Source organism: Malaya genurostris, chromosome 1 (genome assembly GCF_030247185.1).
Source record: "Malaya genurostris strain Urasoe2022 chromosome 1, Malgen_1.1, whole genome shotgun sequence".
Classification (NCBI taxonomy): Eukaryota; Metazoa; Arthropoda; class Insecta; order Diptera; family Culicidae; genus Malaya; species Malaya genurostris.
In genome coordinates, this window is record NC_080570.1 from 13863936 (window position 1) to 13875174 (window position 11239).

At 36.6% G+C, this 11239-nt stretch overlaps 1 protein-coding gene across 2 annotated transcripts in view; it reads left to right on the forward strand.

Annotated features, from left to right (window-relative positions):
- Positions 1 to 8247, forward strand: part of LOC131432954 (uncharacterized) — a 385697-nt gene extending 377450 nt beyond the window's left edge. For both annotated transcript variants that reach the window (XM_058599613.1, XM_058599620.1), the window contains 2 exons: positions 5400 to 5669; positions 5747 to 8247. In XM_058599613.1, coding sequence (XP_058455596.1) covers positions 5400 to 5669; positions 5747 to 6157 — 681 coding nt within the window. In that variant the 3' untranslated portion in view covers positions 6158 to 8247. The remainder of the gene's footprint in view (positions 1 to 5399; positions 5670 to 5746) is intronic.
- Positions 8248 to 11239: the final 2992 nt, after the last annotated feature.

Here is an 11239-nt window from a genome sequence, read left to right on the forward strand (position 1 = left end):
CGTCAATACACTGAAAAAGTTTCAATTACACACCTCTTTAACCAACTATCCTCTGTTCGGAACGAAGTGTAACAAAACAACATATTATATTCTTCCTACGTCACGTTCGATCGTGGTGGAGTCGAGCTTGCAAAATACGTTCGTGACATACGAGAACCAGGTTGTCAAGTTTACAATTCTACTAAAACCTTGATTTTTTCGCAAAAGATGCTTAAAAAACGTTGCGCCTAATCCAACAGAGATTCATAAGCTTTAGCTCCTACTGTCAAAGAGCAAGCGTTAGATCAAAGAAATCCTGTCAGAATGATTATGACCCGCTAAAAATACATTGCCTTGTAGCGCTTTGCGTCGCTCCGCGTTCCACCGGAGTGAATCTGGCTGCACTCCTACGCATGCCAGCAACAACTAAAATGCAATTATAAACTAAGCACCATTTGGGAAATTCAACCAAAGCCTCGAATTTCAGCAAAATAGGTTACAAAATTGAAAAAAAAGTGCAGATACTGCCCGAAGAAATGCAAACAGATTTAGATGGGAATTTCAGAAAAATATCGCGCGTTTCAAACCTGTCAAAATGAATTAAGTAATAGAGTAATGGAACTTTTTTGGACACTGTAATATATTTCGGTGCCGTCATATTTAATTTAAATGAGATACGTGTTGAAACCCAAAATGTTGAAGAATGGGACAATTTTCAAAATTCTGAGACACGATGTACTTCATTTTGATCCATCCAGAATGTAGAAAAAATTGGAAATTTTTTCAACGGAAAAATATAAAAGAGAAGTAGGAAAAGATTAAAGGAAAAAAATCAGAATATGCAGAAAAATAGAACAACAGCAATTCGGAACACTATAAAAATAGTTTAATAGACAGATTAAAAAAATGATGGTAAAAATAAAACGAATAGTCATTTGGGTTTTGGTGTCTCGTGGGTACCGGTTTGAGCCAACGTGCACATTACTGTTTCGATTGTTTAACGTTTCGCTGCGAAACGTTAACTGAATGTAAAAACAATAAAATAGAAATAGAAAAACATAAAAATTGAAAATTTCACAAATTGGAAAATAGTTAAAAAATAAAAGTAAATAAAATACTCAAAAACAACACAGAAAAATAGAGAAATAGAACAATGGTAAAATTGTTAAAAAAAAGTTACAGAAAAATAGTTGAATAGACAAATTGAAAATCTTAAGTAAAGTAAGCAAAAGAGAAAACCAGTAAAATAGAGAACTAAAAACATTTGCATGAAAACTTCAAAATGGTAGAGTATATAGAATATAATATAGAAAAAAGATAGCAGAAAAAAAAACAAAATATGTTCAAAGAAAAATAAAAAACAAAGAAATTTTTTTCCCTCGATATCTAAGCAGTGTGCCGTATAAGTTATATTGTTAAATAAAAATAGACACAAATTATAAAATAGTACAATGGTAAAATAGCAATATTAAAAAATAATTACAGAATTTACTCAAATTGAAAAATTCAACAGCAAACAGAAGAGAAAAGTAGTTAAGCTTCTGAAAAGTAGAAAATAGAATATACTATAGAAAAAATATTGAAAAAGCCATGTTCATAGCAAAATGAAAACAAAGAAAAAATTAGAAATATCACAGTGGTAAAATAGAAACTAAAAAAGCAGAAAAATTGCTAAATAGATAAATTAAGAAATATAGTAGCACAGTTCATATTCTTTTAAAAATAGGAAAGTAGGGAAGAAGAATTTTAAAAAATTGCATTACAACTACAGAACGATAGAAAAACAAACCGGAAATAGTTAAAAAAATGGGATAGAAAAGCTAAATAAAATGGCGAAACCGAACAATCGTGCAATGAAAAAATTCGAAATTATAATACAGTAAAATAGATGAATAGACAAAGTGAAAAATTTAACAGTTCAAAAATAGAAGTATAGAGAAGTATGAAAAAAAAAATTAAAAAAAAAATTGCATTCGATCTCTAGATAGAAAACTGACAAATAGGAAAATAAGTCAATAGAATTTGGAACGAAAGCAAAAAATTAGGATGAGAGAAATATTGAAAAAATTGAGCTACAGTAAAATAGCTAATTTGAAAATAAAAAACTAAAAAAATAGTTGCATAGACAAATAAAAAAAAATAGAAGAATAGGAAAAGAAAAAAAGGGACATAGAAAATCTGAAAAATAGCGGAATAAAACAGCGGGTTCTTTTCAAATAGAAAGTATGAAAAATAGTTCAATAGAAAAAAGAAAAAAATTAGAGGGTTGTATTCAAGACACGACCGAGCACAATAACATTAAAAATGAAACGTTTCTAGGGTTTTCATAATAAATACAAAAATAAAGATGATAATGATGATTATACACTAAACTTCACTACACTTCAAAGTTACCGGAAAGCTCAATTTTAGATACAAACAACCTAAGGATTTAAACCTGAACAAATGAAATTAAATATGATGATAATTTTCGAGATACGTACAAACTTATTAATTTGATTTGATTTATATCGTTTATTTACCCCCAGTTTTAACCTAATAACGGTCGTTCACTGGGTGGACTTATTATTTTATAAACAGTTAATCGATCCAAGAGAATGTTGTACCAGTAATCTCAGTAATGGTGTAATTTTATTAATCCTTCAAAATCGTCGATAATCTTCGGAAAGTGTCGGTAAATAATATGGCAACAATACGGGGAAGGAAACAAATTAAAACATTTTTAAGCTTACAATATTGAAACTTTAGAATCATTTAAGTTAGGAAAATCCTTTAACAAATCATCGAGGAACAAGCGCTGCCAATCAGATCCGAAAAATCTATCGCCGATAATTCTAAATTGGCCTGATAATTACCAGAGAACCAAAATAAAATACTCAATTCAAACCAATTTTTCAATGGTATGCAATTGAAATATTCAAATTCAATTATGACAGAAAAATGTTACGCGATTAGTTTTGCATGTTTTAAATTGACACCCAGCCTCGGGAAGCGAAGTGTAAGGCATTTTTAATGGCAAAATCGATCAAAAATTTGCTAAATACATGGGATATTTCAAAAGAATCGGTAACCACGCTGATTCGGTTTTTCAATGGCTAGATGGTATATAAGATACTCAAGCGAACACGGTGTTGCACAGACAACAGGAAATTTCACCAACACATAATGCAAAGGGACAATCCAGCAAGAGAACGCATATACAATCCAGTCATCAGCTCACTGGACAAGCTACTTGTTTCATTCACAGTCAAACATCAACTAGGCAAAGAAATATTGTGCAGCCTATATTTATAGATTTCTCTTCATACTACGCATAACGAATAACGATACGGTGTTTTTTATGCATTACGCAAAGCCTCCTATGCCGAACAAGAAGTTGACGTCATTTTGTACAACAGGGATTGGTGGATGAAAACATAGGTCGATTCCAACCATTTTTTCAATAGTATGATATTGAAATACTGAAAAGACGTCGTCATACATGTTTAAGTTAAAAGTTTCCGAATCGATTGGTTGTTAAATTATAACAATCCATCAACAAATGACCGAGTTATTAACGTTCAAAATTATGACACAAAAAGGTTACGCGACTATTTTTGAAACTTTTAATTGACACCCGGCCCCATATAGTGAAGAGTAAGGCATTTTTAATGCCAAAAACTGAAAGCAAATAGAATAATTGAAAGAAATAAAAATAGAAAAAATGGTAAAACATTTAAATGGAAAAAAATGACTTGAGGGACGAGCATATATCGTGATAGGTTAGTCGATGCCTTTCCTGCAGCCCACCTGGGTTCGATTCCCAACCTAAAAACACGCACATAGGGTCAGAAAGTTTTTCTGGACCGAAGAGGCGAACGAGCTTAAAGTTCAAGTTCAATGTTTCGGAACAAAAAAAAGTAATGACTACCGGTTTCGATTCCTTTTTTGATTAGTAATATCATAGTTTTAGGTCGTTTTTGAAGCTTTTATTAAAACCTTTTCAAGAAATAACAAATAAGCCAGATTTAGGCTTTTCCATTTGTTTTTTTTTTATTTGTATTGCGACTCACCAAAAACAAAATAACTAGAGTGAGAATTAAACCTCGCATACTTTCTGATCAAAATTCAACCGGAAGAATATTTTTTTTTCAGATTTTAGTACTTACTTTTTATGTCCTCGCTCGAGTCCATGGCGCGTTCCTCGGAGTGGATATTTTAGTTTTGGAAAAAGGAAAAAATGCACAGGGGGCCAGATCTGGCGAATACGGTGGCTGAGCGATGACTTTCGTTTCGTGTTTAGCCAAAAATTCGGTTTCAATCATGCAAAAAAAATCAGTTTTTTCGGTACGAGCTGTTTTTCGATGTTATCGTCGTTAACAGAGGTGGACGGGCGAGCTGCATGTGTCACAATTTTCTACGATACTTGCGTTCTCTCGATAGGGTAGACTCCTCGAAAATACTTCTGCAACCTTTGTATTGATTCCGTAGCCGAAATCTCATTTGAAACACAAAAACAAACTCGTTGTTCGATTTTTTTCCATAGTAGAAATAGAGTGACAAATTTTTCGTGTCGTAAACAGATAGCTGCCAAACACACACACACACACGCTAATTGACATATCCTGCTCAAACCTAACAGGAATGTCAAAGAAGATTGTACCAACGTAGGAAAAAAAACCATTTACCGATTGGGTTTAAATGTACCAGTCTGGGTCAATTTTATTCAGAAGGTTTATTTTGTTGGTAATTAAATTCTTTCTAGTTTTGTGTCCATGTGTGTGTGTGTGTTCGTTGGATGACAGTTTCAACTATAGCAAATAAAATGGGTATGAAGTGCATTTATGACAGGTCCGCCATTTTGATGTTCTACAAAAAAGGAGAAAGAATGCTCAGTACAGCTCCGGATATGCATTATTTCGAGAATTATTGAAAATTGCTTTTGCTACTGATTGACATTTATCATTAGTTTCACATTTGGCAGACGCCGTAGCTGAGCAGCGATAATATTTTTGCGGAGCCTTCATTCAGCATTGAAATTTGAGTGTTTTTTAAACATAAATCACCTCTCCACAGAAAAACGGGGATGTGCACGTTGTTTGACGATCTAGTTTTCAATGACACGTCATTTGCTCTGTTTGAGTATGACACATTCGTCGGGTCACGTCGCACCGCGTCGTTATGCAGCTTGCGTCATCATCCGAACACTGGCCTGCTCAGTTTTCACATGTCGGTTAGGATAATTACGCCTGCATTCGAATTGTTGCGCAATTGACGCTATTGTGAAAAGTGTTTTTGTTGTTTGTTTTAGTTTTAGTTCCAGGGTTGTTCTTTTCAGTGGAGGTTGGTCAAGGAATTTAAAATTGAATAACTTTTATTTTAATAGTATCATAAATTGGTAATGAGTGAGCTAATAAGTTGTTTGTTTTTTTTTCTTCTAGGGTTCCCAATCGGATGCCACTTCAGTGACACTGCGCGGTGTAACCCGGGACTTAACCGGCCAGTTCCAGTGTGAGGTATCCGAAGATGCACCGCTCTTCCATACCGACATCCGGCAGGCTCGGATGCAGGTCGTCGAACTACCGAAGCAGGATCCTCAGATGCAGCTAGACAAAACTCACATTACCACTCTGGACAACTTCCGAGCCGTCTGTACGGTGGGAACCTCCTTCCCGCCGGCCAACATCACCTGGTACATCAATGCTAAAAAGGTGAGTTTCGAATGCTGCTGCTTCCGGATCCGGTTTGTTTTTCTTCACTTTCGACTGTCCAAATTCTTACCCCACAGATCCATCGTTCGCCCTACCAACGCATCACGTACCGCTCGTACGAGGGTACACCGACCTTCTCCTCGCTGGAGATGTACCCGCACAGCCAGGTCCTGCAGGATATCTACCAGTCGATGCCTCCGTTCCAGACCAGTCTGTCGGTGATGTGCGAGATTTCGATTCTGCACATCTATACCAAAAGCGCCCAGCAGTTGATCATCGTGAGTGACCTGGTCACGACCATCAGTCCGGCTCTGCTCGGACTCGATGGGTCCAACAATCGGCGGAAAGCCAACGGCGATCCGGACAATTCGGCCCTAACGGGAGGAGCTCGCACCGCGGTGCTACACATTGCCATCTATTGGTGGCCACTGGCAGTATTTATTCATAGGCTAGTGCATCGTGTCACCGGCAGAGTTCAGCAGTTGTGATCGATTCGGGGAGAAATGTAAATATACCTACACACACAAACACACGCACCGAGTGAATAAAAAAAACACGATTGAAAACCCAAAACAAAACAACCCCCTCTCAGCCCGCCGCCATTCATTGCACGGTTAGATGGGTTGTTTAAAACAGAAACAGAAGATTAAGACACCCATAAACTCTATATTTATATAGGAAAAAAAAAGAATAGCGCAAACGGATCTGTTGAAACAGTGCATGTAAAATATATGTATTTGAGCTTTTTACTAATGGTATTGTATAGAGAATGTGCTGTTTGCTGGTTTGTTTGGTATGGAATGGATCGATGGACAACCGGAGGGATGGCTCGATGACCGTCAGAAGCCTAAGACAGTAATACTTACCGTCGAAACGGTCAAAGTAGGCTTGTATTACGAGAGTGGGCTGACAACTGTGTAACGTCGTGGTGAATATTCTTTTGTGGAGAACGTTCGCTACGCTGAGGATCACAAACCGCAGGTTGTTTCGATTGGCAGAAGGTCAATGACTTCTACTTCCAATAAAGTATCGGGAAAAAAATTTGCTGATAAAACTTCGCATTATTAGGACTTGATAAGTCTACTTTTAACCAAGCAGGGGCGCATTGTACCTTGACCGTTCCAGTTTTAAGTCCGGAAGCATTCCGATTCAATTGGTTATTTCAAGAAAAAAAAACAAAAGTTTTCCATCAGTCGCCCTCCAAAGTCATCCATCGATGATACCAACAGCAGGAAGAGCAACAACAACAACAACAAAATAATCAATTAACCTTAAACAATAATAAATAAATAACTAAAAATGTTCAAATAAAAAGTTGACAAAATACCAACAAAAAAAAAAACCAATGTTTATACTGAAGAAATAAAAGTTTTGGCAAACTAGAAACTACAAAAACCAAGCCACACCGAAACGTTTGACGTTTGTGAAAGACAACAACCAACCCAACCCACGTGTCAGTGGTGAGTGGAGATCTGAGTGAACGGGAAATCAAAGCAGTTTGAAAGAAAAAACAAAAACGGTTGCTTTGTTTTTGCATGCGAACTCCCGCACGCAGGCCCGCAAAAACATTTAAACTGTCAACAGTCCCATAAACTAGCGGGGAATGAGATTGTAAACAAACCAAAAAAAAAAAAAACAACAACGGAAAACGCATAAGTAAAAAAATGATGTTAGTTTAATATTAATCCTGAATGGGGAAGAGGTAAATGAAGCAACCGGAAGGAGAGCAAAAGAAAAACAAATCCATTAGAATTTGTGAGTAGCAGAAAAGTATCCTTTCCTCTTTCTTACGTATAAGTGTATCATAACTACGGGCATCCGTGCTGCTGTGGAATTAAATTAAATGATTGTAGAGGAAAACTGAACCGAAAAATCAATAACAAACAAAAAAAAAGACAACCGGTCGGTAAAATTTCAGTACCGTCGGCAAAAGTGTACAATTGGTTGCACAATCGTGTTGTGATTGTGTGGGTGTGGGTGTGTGTGTGTGAATAGAACAAGTAAAAACACATAGTAGTAAAATAATTGTTCTCATGCAGAAAGGCAAACTAAAACATTTAACAAACAAAACAGAAAACACAAAAAAATTCAAACGCTGTACGAAGCCGGAAAATAGTCAGAGGTGCTTGTTACTAAAAAAAAAACAATAAATAAATCACATTAATGGATCGTAGCTTTTGTTTGACGTGACGTGAGCAAAAAGAGCATACCACTGTTAACTCGTTAGGTTAGGATTAGGTATTATTACGGGTTTTGTTTTTGGTGTTTTTTTCTCCCCCTTTTCCAGGGTGCAAAAGTTTTCACCTTGCCTACGCAAAACCACCGGCCGGAAATTCTAGTCATAGCCGCCAATCGGTGTTGTCTAACCTCACAATCGGTTCCGAATATTATAGCTAATTTTGACGGAACTATTCCCCGTTTTGTGTTGTTGTTGGTCACAGTGGAACTTCGCCAGGCGAAACGATAATAACATAATTGAATAGTCATTTAAAGGCGGAATGGAAGTCGAATAACAGTGTTATGTTTATTTTATACATGAAAGAATAGATACAAAATCAAATACTAAAACAAAACAAAACGTAAAGCATTGAAATTATGACAATTAAGAACACACAAAAAACAAACATATAAAGAAAACATGTATAACATAAGTGAAAAAAGGCAAAAGTTTCGCGTTGTGGAAGCTGCGTAAAATTACGTACTATACAGTGAAGGACACGCGGACTAAATTGAAACCCGGAATAAAATGTTTTGTTCGAAATGGAAAAAAAACTGAAACCTTAACTGGAAAATATAAAATGATATTATTAAGAACCAGGCTGGTGGTGGTTGGTTGGCTGGATTGTGATCCGTTGATGACTGGCCCCCTTCAAAAAACCTCAGCTGTCGGCTGCGTCGGCTGTCCAGGTAAGTGACCATCACATCACTGAATGGTGAATACACGGAACCAAATATGACCTATTAGCTTGCGGACGTGATTATATAGTTGTTTGAAAATCGAAGGTTTCGGGTATCACTTTATATAAAAAGTTGAATGATAAACGTGAAAACCGTTTGGTAATTAATAGAAGAGAATGTAAACAAAGAGAAACTGTTACTTGCTCTTACGGCCTTTTGAAAAATTAATCGAGAAATGTACTAATACTGTTTTTTTAAAATATCACCTTGAAATTTTACTGTCAATTCCTATTTACTCAAGCTACCAATCGACAAATAGGTACACTGAATCTCGAATGTCTTGACCTTGCGAATGATAGAAGAAAAAATCGATCGACGGTGGCATTCAATTGATTGTTACTTGCGATATGAGTCCATCACGGTTCGGCTAAAAATGGAAACGGAGTGCATGTACTCTGTGCTCTGTTTAGTTGGGTCGGGCCTTCGAATTGTTTCGATTATAGAAGTTTAAATTTGTTGATTATTGTAAAAATCGGTCTGTTTTGGTCATTTGTTGCATTGACAACATTTTTCACGTTGGTGGCAAACGTTTCGAAGGAATTTTTTGCTTCATCTTCAGGGTAAAACGACTGCAATTTTTTTTTCGTCAAGTCGGTTAATTTTTCGATTTCGGAAATCTCAAGATTTTTGTTGTGAATACGACTTACTTCACTAAGGAGTGTATCGAAAATAAGCTATCCACGTACATTTGTGTTGTACGCATGTATTAGTGATGTTTTTTTATGCTCAGATCACAGCATGCTGTGCGTTTGGCTGTCAGCTTTCGTTTGTTTGCTTGTTTGTGCGGTTGAAATTCTGCGCGTTTTCAAAATGTCGCGTATTGAAAAGGAAGTGAAAATTAAGGTTCTGGACAAATGGCTAAGTGAGAAGGGTATTACTATGCGAACATTGGCGAAGCGGTTTGGAATTTATCATGCCAGTATTGAAACCATCATTAATAAGTTTGAGGTACATTATTCTTTGGATGAGCTACCAGAAAGAGTCAGAAAACCCGATTCTTCCAACCCGAAACTGTACCAGAAAGTTGTATCTCTAATCATGAAGAACAAATCAATGTCAATACGTGATTTGGCCAAAAAAGCAGGAACGAGTGTCGGAATGATCGAGCGCATCACCTGAAGACCTACAAGAAGCAGAAAATCTCGAAACAAAGTGTAGAACAGAAGAAGCGAGCAGCAACAAGAGCCCGGGAATTGTATTCGCGTCTTTTGCAGTGTCCGGATGCATGCGTTTTGATGGACGATGAAATTTATGTAAAGGAGGACTCAAAAACCCTTCCAGGCCCACAATGCTTTACTCTGTCGTCTTTGAGGAGGATGTGAGCGATGCGGACAGGTCTATTTAAGTGAAGAAATTTGGTCGGAAGGTGCTGGTATGGCAAGCAATATGTTCCTGTGGCTTGAAGTCAACCACTTTGTACACCACCGGAACAATAAATGCAGAAATCTATCGATCTGAGTGACTCCAGGAGAGATCGCTGCCATTATATAAGAAACATAGCACACCTCCACTGTTTTGACCGGATTTAGCGTCGGCTCACTATGCCAAAACCACTCTCAATTGGCTTGCGGAAAAGGGTATAAATTTCGTTTGGAAAAATATCAATCCACTAAATTGCCCTCAGCTTTGACCCATCGAACGTTACTGGGCAATCGTGAAGAGGGTCATCAAGAAGACTTGTAAGGCAGTTGGGAACATGCAGGAGTTCAAAAAAATGTAGACTCAAGCGTCCAAAAAATACGATGCAACACTTGTCCGGAACTTGATGAAGAGCGTTCGATCAAAAGTTCGAAAAATCGTGAAGGAATAACTTAAATTTCATCCGGTTTTCATCATGCTCAAGATTAACCTCGTACAATAAAGGATCAATTGTTAGTTTGAATAAAATATCGTTTTTTATCATAATTTGAAAGAAAAATTTGTGGATAACTTATTTTCGATACACTGCTTATGGCGCGCCTTTTCAAAATTGACCCTCAGGGGAGAGTGATAAGTTTTTGATCGAAAATATCTCTTATTTATTATACCGATTACCGATGAATTGTGGTAGAATTTTCATTTCGAAATTAAAGTTTTCTAAACATTTGATAACGGGAAGAGAGGAATTTTTAATGCTTCATTCATTCTAACCTGCACAGTTGCCTCTTTCAGCTCAGAACTTCTAGAATTTAATTCTGAAAATCGGTTTCACAATCCACGATCAGAATCCAGATCTAAAATTATTCTGAAATTGAGGTTTAAACCAAAATTTAGTTCTAAAATTCCAGCCCAGATTTCTTAGACTTAGAATTCAGGTTCAGAATTCAGAAACTGAGTTCTGAACCTGAAGTTCTGGAACTGCAGACCGAAATCCAGGACCACGATTCAGATCCAAATCTCAGATGTATTTCGAGTATTCTGTTGTAAAATTCATTCCGCAAACCAGGCTTGAGCTCCAGAATGCAGGTCTAAAATTAGGATCCAAAATTTACTTTCACAATTCCAGGAAGTGTAACTGAATTCAGGGATTAGATTCTGAAGATTCTTGAACTAAATTCAGCTTCGCTGCTGAATTCTGGACTGGACTTCTATAACTAAAATTTAGAATTCAGTTCTGAACCGAAATCCCGGTC